We start from the raw sequence: 17,292 nt of genomic DNA, 5'->3' as shown, positions 1-17,292 counted from the left end.
TCCCTCTATGAGCATATTTTTGCAAGGTCACTTTCCACATTCTATCATAATTTTCAGTTTGTATGGTGCCGTACACCCAAACAAGGTTTCCTGTGGCTGAGGCTGCCACAGAATGATGCATCCACCACCATGTTTAATTGTGGAAACCATCTTATAACGATTCAAGGCCTATCCCTTTCTTCACCTGACAGAAGCAGAATTCATGCATCAAAGCAGGTGCAATTGAATATCATCAGACGAAAGCAGAGACGTTCAAAACTCATTTTTGACTTTCAAATGTTCACAGGCAAAGCTCAATAATACTCTGATATGCGCTGCCTTTAGAAAAGGGGTTCTTCTGTGATGATGGCCCCAAAGCCCAATATGATGACAAGCCCTAACAACTGCCTCTCTTGGGGGGGAAAACACCTCCAGATGAGGCCAGGTCAATAACAATCATCTAGGCAGGTGTCCAATGCTTCTTTGGTCTAATGAGGCTAAGCAGTTTCCACAGTTACACATAGTGGAAGGGCATCAAGTTTAGTCTGTTATTCAGCCTCAGACACAGGGAGTCTGGGTCTGAATCTGGATTGCTGGGTCTTCCAACAACATTGTAACCCAAAGCATACATTTAGATTAGTTCAGAGGATCTTCAAGGATACTAAAACCATGATATTGGAATCACCCGCTCATAGTCCAGTCCTCAATCCCACTGAGAATCTGTGGTTAATGTCTATGCTCAGCATCCATAGGATTTGGACCAGCTAGAACACTTTGCAGTGAAGAAATGGGCCAAAATCCCTAGTGGGGCACGAGCCAACCTAGGTAGCAACTTATCAGAGCCTGTTGTCAGTTTTGGTTCATAAATGGCGCCATATTGACTATTAATGATCAGGGGGCTAATCATTTTGTCCTTGTCATTTTTGCCCTTTTTTGTTTAAACTCATCGTAACAATAGAAAAATCCAAATTCAACTCATTGAACATTATCTTCATCAGTGTATTTGTTTCCAGAATAACAGAAACGGTGAATAATGGTAATTCTTACTGAGAAATCAAGAGAAATGTCTAATTTCAGGAGGGGGGCTAATAATATCGTCCTCAACTGTATATGAAGAGCTCTTTTCCAAAATGCTATATCCACCATTTTTGCCTTTTGCATTTTAATATTGGAATTGACTGTTAAAATGTCCTATCATCTATGTGTGAAATCTTGCCATTCAAATGTTTTGAGAACATACTTTTTTAACCTCTATAAAATGCATTTTGCAATGCAATTCAATGGAATGCCCAATACAAAAATGTCAATTTCCCAACATTCTATAAAATGGATGTATCTCATTTCGGAAAAGAGCTCTTCATATGAAGTATAGAATGAGATAAAAGGAAGCTTCTGGTCAACTCCAAAGTTACAAATTTGAATTCTGCATCATGAAAAATGACTGATTTAACACCAATATCACCTATATCCGACAATCATACGAGTGACGGCGGCCATCTTGAAAATGGCGGCCATCTTGAATATTCATGACAACTTTTCAATTATCCATAAGACATTTACCAAGTCGTATGAATGGTAAAGATGTCTAAAATATCATATTATATCCATTAGGCTACTCATAAGAAAAAGTTGTTGCTGGCGGTCATTTTGAAAAATGGCTGCCATGGCCACTATGTTGAAAATTCACGATGGCTCCATATCCAGTTCAATTTCCATGCTTGTATCACAAACTGAACGATTGTTTAACTTAACCGCTGCACTACTATGTCGCTGATGGTGACAAAGACTAGAAGTGCTAGTGGGAATCGGTCCGTAGATGTACTATTGATTAATAATTTTGTGTGTCTATGTACAGAGCACTACTGAATCCGTGAACGAAATTGTTTTCTTTACAGTGGTTACGAACGGAATGCCGTAGAGATGCTGCAAAACTTAGTGGCTTCGTAGAGAGAACAACTTCTAAAGCTTAACAGGGTTTTTTGTTTGTTTGTTTTATCAGATAGGCTATCTCAACAGGGAAGATGGCAGATGACCACAAAAGAGAAGAAGCATAATGGTAAGACTATAACTCATGTTATATTTTAACTCATGTAGGCCTACAATAGCTATAACTAGACAGATCGTAAGACACTTTACTGTCACGTCAAGTGTTTGACTTCCCTGGACACTAGCGACACTGCTTAATAACAGAATCAAAACTGGCTGGGCAGGCTGTGCGTTGGGACTCAGAACGGAGCGGGGCTGCAGCCGTTGTGCGGTGTGAGCTGAAGCTGGCATGGTTCCGTTCTACATACTGGTAACGCAGTCCAAACGCACAGGGGGCGAAACCAGTTTTGATTCCGTTAAGCCGTGTTGCATTACGCGCCACCACAATAATTTTCAACTTCAGTTGCAAACATGTTTCTACTAAAATGACATGACGTACCCAGATTTTCATTCACTTACTTGGATCAGTCCCCCTCACCTTTTTGGAGAAAATATCTGATTTCTGCCTTTGCATTTTGCAATGTGTGAAATAGAGCCCTGGACCATTCACTTTCATATGTGGCAAAAAAGGTAAAAAGGTTTTTGATTGGCTAACAGCCACTGAAGTCCCAGATTTGAAGCGCCATAAGCAGAGCTGGCTTGATTAAGGAAGTGGAGCTAAGAGCAGACGTCTTGCATTACATTTTTGGCTCAGACCAGTTGCTTGCTTTCATAATTAAAGTTAATCTCGAGGATAGTTAATTTCTTGCCAGCTATGATGTGGATTACAAAAACTGTGGAACGTGAATGATGGTGGTGGAAACGCATGGATTAAAAGTTGGGATAAATACTGCGGTCAAGACAACTTTTAAGGTAAGGTCAATATGGGTTCATGTCCGCTGTGACGCTGTTTGTAGCCTAGTTGCTGATGTTAACTGATGTTAATTGTTCAGAAGGGCTTTTTGGTCTCTTTGTCGTAGGCCTGTTTTCGAGTGAAAAGACTTTTTGGGCCATGCCATGACAGCTGTCAATCAAGTAGGCTAGCCTAACGCAGGTAGCTGTCGTGTTCACCGTCCCTGGTCTGTATGCTGTCAACGTCTGACTTTATTAATTTTTTTACGGAGCTCCTTTTTGGAATGATGACTGCGGTGGTGTTATTCTGTTGGATGCATTTACTGTGAATTCTTGTTAAGTGGTACTACAACGCAAACGTGTGGATTGTATGGAGTGGTGGAGTGTAGATGCAATTGAAACGCAGCGTGGTATAAAAATGACTGAGTAGGAGCAAGGAGGTTGTCTGAAGAGCTCAAGATCACCATTTAAGAGCTCTGCTTTTATCAAAAATGTCTAATCTGGGGGAGACCCCAATATCACACGCCCCAAAACCGGGCCTGGATTGAAGTTGTGTTATACATGCAATAGGCCCGCCTACCACCGCGAGAATGGTCGTCTTAAAATTTCTACAGTAATAAATCGCACACTGTTGCATAGCCTGCTGTAGGTCTACATTAGTAGTACAACGTGAAATTTGTTGACACAGTTGTCCTGTTTAAAAGTTGAATTGGTTGGGAAAGTAGCACTTGCTGATGGGATGGGAGAGGTGTGTTTAGAAGCGCGCGCAGGGGCGGGGGAGTCTTGGTGGGAGGGAGACTCGTGCACATTCTGAGTAGAATCTGTAAAGCTGGAGCGGTTTAAACATTTGTTAAAAAATATATTTTTAAAATCAAGATTTAAAAATGGTTAATATAGTAGACCTACTAAAGCAAAGATGAATAGCGGAAGATGAATATGCCACTAGCAATAAAATGCCTTAATAATGTTGATGCATACAATCCAAGGTCGTTTTTAATCAGGAAACTGAAAGAGTAGCTACCGGTAAGCTGCAAAAAATCGAGGAGAGGAAATATGTAAGCCTAGGGTGTCCTTACCTACAACATTTCTGTTTGGTATGGCCACCTCAGCCTACTCATTCTGTTTTTATTCAGTGAGACCAAAGGCAATTTTCATGCTGAAATGACAATAAAAGTCTATTCTATTGTACTCAAATGTATTGACACTGTTATAAATAGGACTACAGGGCAATCATGAAATGCATTTTAGATTTGAGAATGACAATAGGCCTAGGCCCTATATGAGGGATTCCATAGAGGTACAGTTTGCACATATCAAAATATTAGGCCATTTACACAGCCGGCCTACAACCTGGGGAAGCAGGTGTATTATGAGTTGTACCACTATACTGGTTAAAATCCCTTTTTCCGCAAAAAGTAAAGTAAAGTAATAAGTAACAAGTTACTTTACTTATTACTAAATTTAAGTAAAAAAACTTTTTAAAAAAGTAAAGTAATTCAGTTACAATTGAAAGCAGTAACTAAAGTAAAGGAACTAATTACTTTAAAAAAGTAACTTACCCAACACTGATTATACATTACATATATTATACAATATAGTCAGTCATTCTTATCAGAGAATATACATTACATATATTATACAATATAGTCAGTCATTCTTATCAGAGAATAATTTGCTTTCATTATTTCATCATTTTTGGTTGGTGGTGTGCCGCAAGATTTTTTCAAGAGAAAAAGTGTGCCTTGGCACAAAAAAGGTTGGGAAACACTGACATAACTAACACGAGATGGATTAATGACCATCTCCACATATCATATTGCTGATTTAGCAATAGTCGATTCAAATCAGCTCGCCAAAAAAAGAGGGAAACTCCCGACTAAACACTTCATCTTAGGTCCTATCTGTAAACAACGCATAGTAATTATAGAGATGCCTCCGTGTAGTCAACTTAAAGATTTTTTTCTTATTGGTCATAGAAATATTCTGTTAGAATGACAGCTTGACGGTGGGCAGAGAGATGGAAAGAGAGACAGTAGCCTAGGCGTCCGGCACGCAAGGTCGGGCGCATATCTCCTCTGAGGGAGAGCTGGATGATCAACTTTTTAATATAGTGTTGTGCGACGTGAGAAATGCTAAATTTCCGCTTGGCCTAAATGCTAACACATGATCAACTAGTTAACGTTTGAAAGGAGAAATGTATTTGTTTTGTAGGCCTATATAGGCTTACATTTATCTTGAAGTATGTTACTTGTCCTGTTTATGTTACTGCTGGAGAGGAGAGGCTTTGGTAAGGGAGGACCCTATCTGTGTATTCCCTTGCTCAACTGTCATCATCACAACCTCACGGACGCAGTAGCAAACAGCACAGTGGCAAACAATAACTCAAGTGACATACAGGGTGAGTTAGGCACGTTTTGATGTGCAAAAAGCCTTCAATATTGTGAATGTGTTATTTATAGTGTTTTTTATAGGTGTTATATATAAGTGTTCTGTTGGCACAATTTATTTTGAATTCATTTCAAATGAATGGAGACAGCATGGATATAATAATGCTGTAACATTTGAGATTACTATGGAATTGCATGCCTCATTATGGGGCTACTGTGGTACCAATGCCATTTCTTTTTTAGCAGGGCCTCATGGGTAATGACATACACAGCATATCCATGTTTGAGTCAAGCACAACCAGTTTCCAGATGCTGGTGATGTGCACAGTCATAAGAAGAACAATGGAGATAGAAGGGAAAAATCACCACAAACTGGTGGTGGACCTAGATTTTGTCGCATGGTTTATTTTAGTGAACATGGTTACTATTCCAGATAAGAGAGAAATCGCATAACACTGGGTCATCCATACTAAGTGACTATTCAATGACTTTTGCATGAATTAAAAAAAAACACAGTAAACCAGTACATTTACCTTCACTGACAACACTGTAATGTCTTGATAGTGGTGTTCCTTTTTTCTGGACTATCCCTTTTATTTTTTAATCACTTTTGGTCATCCAAATTTAATGACGACGAGTTGTCGTCATGAAATAAATACTTTGATTTATAGTGTTTTCAATGAGCTTGAGAAAATGACTCGCATTTGAGGAGTTTTGTTGCAAAACGACGTAACCACCATTTTTGACCTGCATTTTGTTATTGACTTTTCAGAAGTCCTATCATCTACAGTATGAGTGAATTCTTGCCATTCAAATATTTTGAGAACACAGTTTTTTCATCTAAATAAAATGAATTTTCCAATGCAATGCAATGGAATGCCCAATACAAAAGTCATGGGTGAGCGGTTAGGGCGTCAGCCTTGCATCCCAGAGGTTGCCGGTTCGACTCCCGACCCGCCAGGTTGGTGGGGGGAGTAATCAACCAGTGCTCTCCATGCTCCCCCATCCTCCTCCATGACTGAGGTACCCTGAGCATGGTACCGTCCCACCGCACTGCTCCCCATGGGGCGCCACTGAGGGCTGCCCCCTTGCACGGGTGAGGCATAAATGGAATTTCGTTGTGTGCAGTGTGCAGTGTTCACTTGTGTGCTGTGGAGTGCTGTGTCACAATGACAATGGGAGTTGGAGTTTCCCAATGGGCTTTCACTTTCACGCTTTCACAAAAATGTAAATATCCCAAAATGGATGTTACAATCTTCAATTATTTATTCAGAAAAAAACATCCTACCTTCATTGATTGCGCTGCTATGTCTTGATCGTAATGGTGCAGCATGTTGGGGAAGAAGGTCATGTTGTAGGGCATCCCCTGGCACCACTGGACCCTGCTGGGCTCGCAGGTGAACTGACTGTGGCCATGGCAAGTCCTAGCAGTCACCAGTAGCAGCCCATAAACACAAAACAGCCTCCAGGTAAACATTATTGAAGGCTCCACTCACAGATCAACTGGGATCTTTTGTTATTGTTGTTTTTGTTGTTCTTTTTCTTTGCAGTGCCTTAGCTCCAGTTGTTTTTTTTACGAGCAGCGCTATACCAACTCTTCTTTTGTCGACACACTGATGTTGAGATGTTGGGGGTGTTGGGTAGGTTCTGAAATGGTCCGACCATTATGAGTAGTCCTCGCAAATCCCCAAAATATCAGTTGTTGATGAAACATACTTCAGCAGTAGTAGTACATGCCAATGGGGGGTCGTCCTCTGAAATAAGTGAAAGTTGTATAAATTGTCAATTTTTCTACAATGAATTGCAAGACAGTATCACCTCAAGACCATCTCGACTGCTTTGTGTAATGCATAGGTGCATACAGTAAATGCGGTCAAATTCATACGGTGCATGCAGTAGCTGAAGTAGGCATACACATGGTAGGCCTAGTCCAAATTTCACATTCTTGCTGGTGCCATACCCATCAATAAATCTGAGACATTCTTTGGCAGTGTTGGTGTGGAATAAATCAATGTCATGTCTAAGTATGCACTATCAGCAGATGTTCTTGTAGTTCTAAGGCCCTGTTACTCATTGTGCGGCTCGCAAGGTTATAGAAAAAATATTATAGCCCAACACAATCAACAGACCTGCATTTAAAATCTAAATATACAATGAACACGTATCATACTATAGTCATCAAGTAGGCAAGGCTATGGGCACGTCTACATCAAGATCTCTTTTTTTCCACCTGGCCCCATGCGTCGTTGTTTATTTACTGACAAATTTGACTCAGGCGCGCAGCAGCAAGCCACATTTCCCCTCCGAAGTGAGCCGCGAAAATCAATCACAGATCTTATTTGAAAATGCATTGGCTGTCATTTTTTATGGACGTTTGTTCACATTTTCATTGGTGGCTTGGTTTTGCATTGTTTTAAAAATAGACGGCTTTTCATGGCTGGGGGTCGTCTATCAGCAGAGAAAAGAGCGCCAAAACTTAACCTAATTCGGCAAGCATCCTTCACAATAACGCCACGACACTCAATGGCAGAGACCAATAAATTGTCTAGTCCACATCAAATGAGTAATTCCATCATACATTGTGAATGATGCGTGCACGCGCCTGGTGTAACTCTCTCGCGCAGATTGCTTTGTTATTGACCACATCGCACACGCTGTTCCATGTTAGAGCCTGGTGTAACGCCTGATTTACATGGGCGCTTCCAAAGCGGTAGAAGCGTGGCGTTCCATTATTTTCCGTTGGGACGCGGCAGCGAGGCGAGAGGTGGTGACGTAGGGAAGCGAGGGTGGCGGGCGGTGGGCGAGCGAGGCGAGAAAGTTGAACTTGGCTGAAAAATGTAGCAGCACCACGAAACGTTAACCGGAGAGCTTTCAACGCCATGACGTCACGTGCGTCACCAGCAGTACTGGGATATTTAAAATGGAGGCTGTTTTGATTTCGGTGGTGTCAAATCCTGTTTCATCATTTTTATTCGTACATACAGTGTTTGTGATTGAAGAGAGACGGTTGTTTGACCACAGCATTTGCTAAGCTAAGCTAATTTGACCGGGAAACAATGCTACGTCACCACACGAGGCGAGCGAGCAGGTTGAGAGCGGGTGGAATTTACGTACATGTATCACAGCCGTAACTCTCTCGCGCAGATTGCTTGCCGACCACATCGCAAAGTGCTATTCATTTTCAGTTTAACCTTGCGCTGTCAAACGGGCAATGAAGGCAAGCAGAGCGCGAATAAAGCACGTGGATTCGCGTTGGAATGCTGCAAGTTGGAAACGCACTTTCTCTCTATCTCGCTTTCTCTCTCTCTCTGCACGGCATTGATTGACAGCTGATAGAACTCAGTGCTGTCGGCGACGTCGCGGGCCAAAACATACCAAGGCGGAACGGAACGGTCGCGGGACGAACGCAGTCTTTCTGCTTAGTTGAGGGGTCTTAGGGGTCTTACACACCAGGGCGGTAAAGCGTCGCGGAACGGCCGCGTTTTTTACCGGTGTCGGTGAAAATACATTGAAACATATCTGTCCTTACACACCAACCGGCGGTAGTCGAGCGTCAGTGGCGCGGGAGCCGGCTCCGCGCCGCGCTGCATTTGGAAAATAGATCTCGAGCGTATTTTTCACGCCGGCGACCGGCGGTTTCTCATTCAAATGAATGGCAAAGTAGCATGCTAGGTTTGGCTGTGGGGAGGGTTTTGAACAGGACTGGCCGCGCACGCCGAAAGGCAGAGAAAAACACGCCGGCTGAAACTAAGCAGAAAGACCGCGTTCGTCCTGCGACCGTTCCGTTCCGCGGCCGTTCCGTTCCGCCTTGGTATGTTTTGGCCGGACGGCGTGTTTTTCTCTGCCTTTCACACTGACAGCGTCGGCGTGCGCGGCCAGTCCTGTTCAAAACCCTCCTCACAGCCAAAGCTAGCATGCTACTTTGCCATTCATTTGAATGAGACACCGCCGGTCACCGGCGTGAAAAATACGCTTGAGTTCTATTTTCCAAATGCAGCGCGGTTGGTGTGTAAGGACAGATAGGTTTCAATGTATTTTCACTGACGCCGGTAAAAAAACGCGGCAATATGTATTGGCCATCTGTCAGCGCCAGGTTAAACTGAACTGCCCTATTGTTCTTTGATGTAAAAGTGCCCTTCAGCCGTGGTGTCTTTTGTTTAAAAGTGAGCTAGAGGCCAAACAGCATTTGCTGACATAGGCTAGGGTAATTAATTAATAATTCAATTTAAAAATACTAATCATTTAATAATTAAATACTACTAATAATAATACTAATAATAATAATTTGCATAAATAATACTACAACCATGTATAATGAGGCCAACACTATCATGATGTAACCCCCCCCCCCTCCCCCCAAAAAAAGAAAGGCCCTGAAAAGTAAGGGGGGGGTTCGCTCCATGCGGCTCTGCTCCTGATTTTTTTCTCCTAATGTGGCTCTTAAAGGGACACTGTGCAGGAAATGGTCAAAAAAGGTACTGCAACTATGCTGCTCATTGAAACTGGGCTGCCTATTGCCAAATTTGATCTTTACATGAAAGTTTACCTAGTATTAAACAAATATTTTCTAGTATGGTCCAAGTACAGTCATTTTTGCAGCTAAAAATGGCTATTTTTGGAAATTCAAAATGGCGGACCATGGAGAAGATCCCCCTTTTCATGTATGAAAAATGCTATTTTTCCAGTCATAATGAATACTTAGAATTTGATGCTGGTGGTAAGTATTAATAAAAAAGGTAACATTAGTGAATGGGCAGCATGAATTCTGGAAATAAACAACTAAAAATTTCACACAGTGTCCCTTTAAGGAAAAAATATGGAGTATCACTGTTCTAGGGTTAACCCTAAGGCCTAAACGAAAAAATAAGAATGTGACCTGCCTATGTGACCTACCCAAATGTTGCGGGGGTCCACTGCTAGAGCCAGAAAATCATGAAGTAATATGGGCCTGCAGTCGGCAGTCATGATCCCAAAATTCTCGAGATGCTGTTTGCTGCTGCATTGACTATGTATTTTTGTTCATTTAAGCGCCTACATGATAGGTACGCGCGACATATGGCCTAGTTCTAGATCCCTTTCAGAAGCTTCTTTCACCTGCCATTCCACGAGAGGAAACATTCCTACAGTTCATTTCGAATAGCACTGAAAAAAGAATGAGAGCAGGCAGCTGGAATAAACAACGGGCTCACTTCAGCGGTGTGCTATATTCACGTTGTTTCTCGTAATTTGCCGGGTTTTGGTGTACTTTTTTAAAGTGTGTGGCACGTCGTGGACTTACTGTGGCATGTTGCCAGCGAAAATGTTTGGTTGACATGCAAGACCGAGGAGGTATCAAATCGCGTTGCCCAAACAGGCCTGTTTTCCGGTAAGGGGTGCCAAAACCAAACGTTTCACGGATAGTTGAACAACTCTCACCGTAGATTTTCTCGTAACAGATGCAAAATATACTGTTTAACATTTTCCTTCGGTTCATACAGTAGGCCTACCGGTATTACGGAAGAAAACAACAAGAAATCAGTCTTGCGTTGTGTGCATCACACCTGAGGATAGGCCATTAGCCGAGTGGGTAACGCATGGACATGTGCGAACACGATTAGTCAACAGAACAGAACGTTATAAAGACCAAAGCCAAACATTAAATGGATACATTATGTCCGTTGTCATAAAATAAGATGTAGGCCTACATAGTTACTTACTGCTTGTCGCAACCCATGATTTCCTCTTTTTCACGAAGTCTCCGCCCTCCAATTCCAACATCCTGTTACACCATGGCATGGGAGGGATGGGATAGCTTATTATTCCACAGCACCAGACGCTCTGTAGGGATTCCTCAACTTGAAAAGAAAAGTTATCTGCAAGAAGACGTTTGTAAATAATAATAATAATAATAATAATAATAATAATAATAAACCCTACAGTATGACTTGTAGCTTAATACAAATTATATTATACCAACCATTTTAATCTAATGTAGCCTAATCTTTTTTTAAATTGAAATAAATGTATGGCTTTTTTTAGGGAGCGGTGTGTGTATTGGTAGCATCCAACTGCAGTGTCCAGGGGAGGGGGCAGGTCCCCTGCACACTGCCGTTGAACATACTTGGGTTCATGGGGCAGAGAGTCAAAACAGAGATAGTGGGGTCGTAGGCGTGTGCAATTTTTCTCAGTCATTTCAAATTGGTGTTAAAGTTTGGTTTTCAAGATTCAAGATTCAAGATTCTTTTTAATAGTCCCGAAGGAAATTTGTCTTGGACTTCCAAGTTGAAGTTTAGGGTCTATAGCCTAGAACATTGGTTCCCAACCTATGGGTCGGGACCCCCCTTATGGGTCGCCAAAGATCCACAGGGGGTCGCGGAGCCCTCTTGATTTTAAGGGGTTTCGTTTTAAATATATATAGCCCATGTTGAATAAAAGACAAAGCATTTAACTAATAAATGCATAGACGCAACAAATTGTAAGTGCTACATTAAACATTTATTCTATATTTGACCAAAGACGAATTGAGGAATAAAATAACTAAAATAAGTTATCGCAGGAAACGGAGGGCATCTTGTGTCTCGTGCGGGCGCTCGCGTGGTTGGGTCACCAAAGCTTACAATAGTAAAAACATGGGTCCCTTAAGAAAAAGGTTGGGAACCACTGGCCTAGAACATGAGTTCGAGTGTCAAACACACAGATAACAAAATGGCCTGCGGGGGGCGCTCTAAAATATATAAACTGCTATAACTTTTTATTAGTTTAACCAAATTTAACATATGAGGCATGCATGGATTCAGCATTAAGAGGAGGAGCTGGTGAGCTAAGTATTTGGTTACCGGATTAAAGACACACTATGTCATAAACACACTTTTAGCCCATGGACAGCAAAATTCAGGGTTTTTTTAAGATAAAGGGTGGAAATGCCCTCCAAGTTGCAATGAAACATCATTTATTTTTCCAAGTTATTGTAAATAAAGCCTGGGATATCATTCAACTTGATTTGTTCAGAATATCCCTGAAGCACAAAGGTACCTAGGATACCTATACGCAAATATACACTCGCCTCCAAAAGAGTTGTCGCCTACCCATCTGTTTGGAATAACAGCTAATAACCTGACTTTCAATTAATCACTTGGCTTCAGAAGTCACTCATATGAAAGCTACAACCCTCTCGAATGAAAATGTATGTACAAAAATAAATTTCATGCACCAAAGAAAGATTGACCCTTTAATGAACACAGACAGGGCAGATTTTGACAAGACAAAAGTTTTGTCGCCTATCGAACATAATGTGAAAATGAGCAGATAAGTCACTTCAAAACACTTCAAATACGCAGATCGGGTGTCATACTTAATCACTGATTCACTCACACCTCTCCAGAAAATCAACTTTGGCCTTAGGTTTATGTTTAGGGTCATTGTAATCATGGAAAGCAACACAATGAAAATCAATGGAGTTCAATGAGAGATGGTGACATATTTGCTATTCGTAGAGCAATACATGTTTAACTTCATGATGTAATCAATGATAAAAGCCCTCACACACCAGCAGCATGCATGCAGCTCCACATAAGAGCTGTATCCCTCCCATGTTTGACTTTAGGCACCATGCATTTTTTCCAAATTCTTCACCTTTAACACCAAAGAAGTCTCTCCCACTGTCCTGTCTCAAAAAAAACAGCCAAGAGTATGTCAGGCCTAATTCTGACAAAAATGAAGGCTAATGGGACTCATACTCTGAAGTCAAGATCCCAAGATCAACCATTTTAGAACTGATAGCATCAAAACTATATGGTGTTGGAGATGAAGAATATGAAAAAAGAGAAATGGTGCATAAAGTGAAACATGGTACAGATACAGCTCTTATGAGGAGCTGCATGCATGCTGCAGGTGTTTGAGGGCTTTTATCATTGATTAAATCATGAAGTTAAACATGTATTGCTCTACGAATAGCGAATATGTCACCATCTCTCATTGAACTCCATTGATTTTCATTGTGTTGCTTTCCATGATTACAATGACCCTAAACATACACCTAAGGCCAAAGTCGATTTTCTGGAGAGGTGAGAGTGATTCAGTGATTAAGTATGACACCCAATCTACGTATTTGAAGTGTTTTGAAGTGACTTATCTGCTCATTTTCACATTATGTTCGATAGGCGACAAAACTTTTGTCTTGTGAAAATCTGCCCTGTCTGTGTTCAATAAAGGCTCAATCTTTCTTTGGTGCATGAAATGTATTTTTGTACATACATTTTCATTCGGGAGGGTTGTAGCTTTCATATGAGTGACTTCTGAAGCCAAGTGATTAATTGAAAGTCAGGTTATTAGCTGTTATTCAAAACAGATGGATAGGCGACAACTCTTTTGGAGGCGAGTGTAGCTGCATAAAGCCTATGTGATATTAAGGACCCAACTTGCAACTTTGAGTTTATGAATTTAGGATCATGAGTATCAACTTGTTTCAATCAAGCCATATTCTATTCACACATAAATCACAAAAAAACGTTATATCTGGAAGAAAATAAATCAATAATAATAATAATAATAATATTAATAATAAGACTGCATTTCCGGAGAGACAATGCTTGCGGCTTATGCACACACACACACACACACACACACACACACACACACACACACACACACACACACACACACACACACACACAGAGCTGTTGTATACACACACAGAAACACGAGGGAAAGAGATAGAGGTCTGAGTGTGTGTGTGTGTGTGTGTGTGTGTGTGTGTGTGTGTGTGTGTGTGTGTGTGTGTCTCTGTGCGAGAGAGAGAGAGAGGTGTGTGTGTGTGTGTGTGTGTGTGTGTGTGTGTGTGTGTGTGTGTGTGTGTGTGTGTGTGTGTGTGTGTGTGTGTGTGTGTGTGTGTGTGTGTGTGTGTGTGTGTGCGCGCGCGCGCGCGCGCGCGCGCGCGCGCGCGCGTGTGTGTGTGTGAGAGAGAGAGAGATGTGTGTGTGTGTGTGTGCATGTATGGAGATGCTTCAGGTGCCTTTCAGCAATGGGTGGGTAGGGAGAGGTAAGGGTGGGTTTCGAACCTGCAACCCTCTGACAGACCAACACCCTACCCAGTAGGCCACTGCCACTTACTGTAGAGTGGCCACAGTGCATATCAGGCCACGGTTGCCCAGGTGACAGAAGAGGTCTGAAGTTCTACAAGGCTGTGTGTGTGTGTGTGTGTGTGTGTGTGTGTGTGTGTGTGTGTGTGTGTGTGTGTGTGTGTGTGTGTGTGTGTGTGTGTGTGTGTGTGTGTGTGTGTGTGTGTGTGTGTATGAATGAAGATTCTAACGGTGACAGTTTGGTAGTCAATAGCTGAGTAATATGTGCAGCCTTATTTTTACACTGTCATATCTCCAAAAGGTTTGCCAGTTGTCAGATGATATCGAAACACAAATGGCACAAATGCAAACACAACCCTGCTCTTCATGTCAAAGCTGAGATCACTTTTCTAGGCCAAATGGTTCAGTCAAAAAATTGACATATTCATGTTCACACATTTTTTTGTAAGTGAATGGGGTCACATCATAGGGATTTTAAAACTGCTCTCTTTGAAACATTTTTAAGAGTTGGCTTATGATCTTCACACAGTTTGTATTCAGAGCCAAGACCTCTCTGACAATGCCTTTACCAGAGATTCTAGAGATATGCCAGTGTAATAGGTTGCTATGGGCACCTAACATGACCAGGTTCCGGTCTGCCTAAAGGGGCGTGTCATAATACTCCTACAATGAATAGAACAGGTCCTTAGGTCTGCCTAGGTCTGCCTAAAGGGGGACCCCCCCCCCCCCTTAATAATAGAATAATAAAATAATAGAACCCGGAAATAATGGGCTAATGGAACCTCTCTCTCTCTACTCTCTCTGCCTTTACCTAGTTGATACCTAGTTAAAAACCCCAGATCAGGTCACCTCTCACTCTAACTGCCACAGTTTGTGACATCATCATCTTGACCATTCTACCATTCATTTCAATGGGGGGAAAACAGAGAGAAAACTGAGGAAAAACAAGTCTGGTGAACGAAAAATAGACCACCCTGAGCCCTTTTCGAGCCGTTTTGGCACTCGAACCGTGTCTCTATCTCGAACGCTGCAACGATTCAAAGCCGCCGTACTAATGAATGGCGATTCCCATATGCCGAGGTGAATGGAAAAATGTATAATAATAATAAACTGTTGATGAACAATTAGTATGCTTTCCCGCAAGCATACTAAATAAACTGTTGGAGAACAATTAGTATGCTTGCTGGGGGCAAGCAGAGGCCTTTGGCAAGCATACTAAATAATACTATAGGACTATTTCATACATGGTAGACACAATCATCTGCTCTGGGAACTGTCCATTTGTTACCAGCGTAGTTGACAGGAATGAAAACCAGCGTGCCAATCTGGTAACAAATGAACAGTTCCCAGATTTGGACTACACTACCAAAGATGCAGTTGCCAAAGATGTATTCCAACTAGAGGTGAAGTGCAGCTGTACTTGTACAAATAGACCTGCCAGATCTCGGTGCAAGTGCATGAAGGCAGAGTTAAAGTTCACACGTCAGTGCAAGTGCACATGCAATTTCTAAGACTGACCACTGACTGTTTTTGTATCTGTTCTCTGTCATAGTTATTGTAGAGTGAATTATTGGAATAAATGTTAGCCCTATGGTCTTCTGTTTGCTTTTTGAATGCAGGAAAAAATGATGTTCCCCATAGTATTTATCATCATCATCATCATCATTATTATCATTATTATTATTATTATTATTGATTTAATTTCTTCCAGATATAAAGTGTTTAAGTTGTGAATAAAATGATGGCTTGATTGAAAAAAAAGCTGGTACTCATGATCCTAAATTCATAAACTCAAAGTTGCAAGTTGGGTGCTAAATATAGGCTTTATGCAGCCATATTTGTGTATAGGTATCCTAAGTATCTGTGTGCTTCAGGGATATTCTGAACAAATCAAGTTAAGTGATAACCCAGGCTTTATTTACAATAACTTGTAACAATACATTATGTTTCATTGCAACTTTGAGGGCATTTCCACCCTTTATCTTAAAAAAGCCCGGATTTAGCTGTCCATGGGCTAAAAGTGTGTTTATTACATAGTGTGTCTTTAATCTGGTAACCAAATACTTAGCTCACCGGTTTCTCCTCTTCATGCTGAATCCATACATACCTCATATGTTAAATTTGGTTTAACTAATCAAAAGTTATAGCAGTTTATATATTTTAGAGCGCCCCCCGCAGGCCATTTTGTTATCTGTGTGTTTGACACTCGAACTCAAATTGTTCTATAGGCCCTAAACTTCAACTTGGAAGTGAAAACCAAACTTTAACACCAATTTGAAATGACTGAGCCTATTACGACCCCACTAAGATTTTTTTAGGAAGGGTTGATACATAGAGGTAGAAAATAACACTAGAGGTGACCCCGCCCCCCTTTTTACAGCAATCTGTAGCGGCCATTATCTGTAGGTAGATCAGAGAAATGGAAATTAACGGAGAACGAGGCTCACCTCTGTCAAAAATGGCTTAGCGTAAACATGTGAAAATGTCCATCAACACACTAAACAAGGACAATAGTTGAAGTGTGTTGCTAACTATGTTCATAAAAGATATTTTTTGATTTTTAAATGTATTTTATCGACTCATATGATTTAAGTAGATATTTAGCCTGACATTACAAATCTGGTCTTTGATTAATGTGTTAGGCCTACTTCATATTCACACAATTTTAGTCAATTTTTTGACAGGGGTGGGCGTGTTCTCCATAGACTTACATTGCCTGAAGGTACCTACACTACCTACAGAAGTTGGAAAGCTCCATCTGCCATTTAGCAGTGCTGTCGCAAATTGCTGTGTCCTCTCTAGTGTTATTTTCTACCTCTATGGGTTGATAGGTCAGAATTGTTTGGTGTCCATAGAAATGAACAGTGAAGATTCGTAACGTAAATATGGCGTCTACCCGCACGTCTCCCGCCTTTCTGGTAACAAGAGCCAATGTGCCTGCTGAGCTGCGTTGCCAGTGATCCAATCATCTGGCTGCATCGGTGCACACGTAATGATTTGCATGCTCAGTTGTGAAAAGCCGTTGCTCTCGTGCTGTTATTAAACTACTGCGC

The 17,292-nt window shown here is 41.4% G+C and overlaps 1 protein-coding gene across 2 annotated transcripts in view; it reads right to left on the bottom strand.

The window, feature by feature from the left end:
- fzd6 (frizzled class receptor 6) overlaps window positions 1–10,958 on the bottom strand; it is a 31,109-nt gene extending 20,151 nt beyond the window's left edge. For both annotated transcript variants that reach the window (XM_063199816.1, XM_063199817.1), the window contains exons 1-2: window positions 10,880–10,958; window positions 6,472–6,937 (exon numbers count right to left, since the gene is read on the bottom strand). In XM_063199816.1, coding sequence (XP_063055886.1) covers window positions 6,472–6,660 — 189 coding nt within the window. In that variant the 5' untranslated portion in view covers window positions 6,661–6,937; window positions 10,880–10,958. The remainder of the gene's footprint in view (window positions 1–6,471; window positions 6,938–10,879) is intronic.
- Window positions 10,959–17,292: the final 6,334 nt, after the last annotated feature.

The sequence above is a fragment of the Engraulis encrasicolus genome, chromosome 5 (assembly GCF_034702125.1).
Source record: "Engraulis encrasicolus isolate BLACKSEA-1 chromosome 5, IST_EnEncr_1.0, whole genome shotgun sequence".
Classification (NCBI taxonomy): Eukaryota; Metazoa; Chordata; class Actinopteri; order Clupeiformes; family Engraulidae; genus Engraulis; species Engraulis encrasicolus.
Note: the sequence above shows the minus strand (reverse complement) of the source record. Positions and strands in the feature narration are given on the sequence as shown.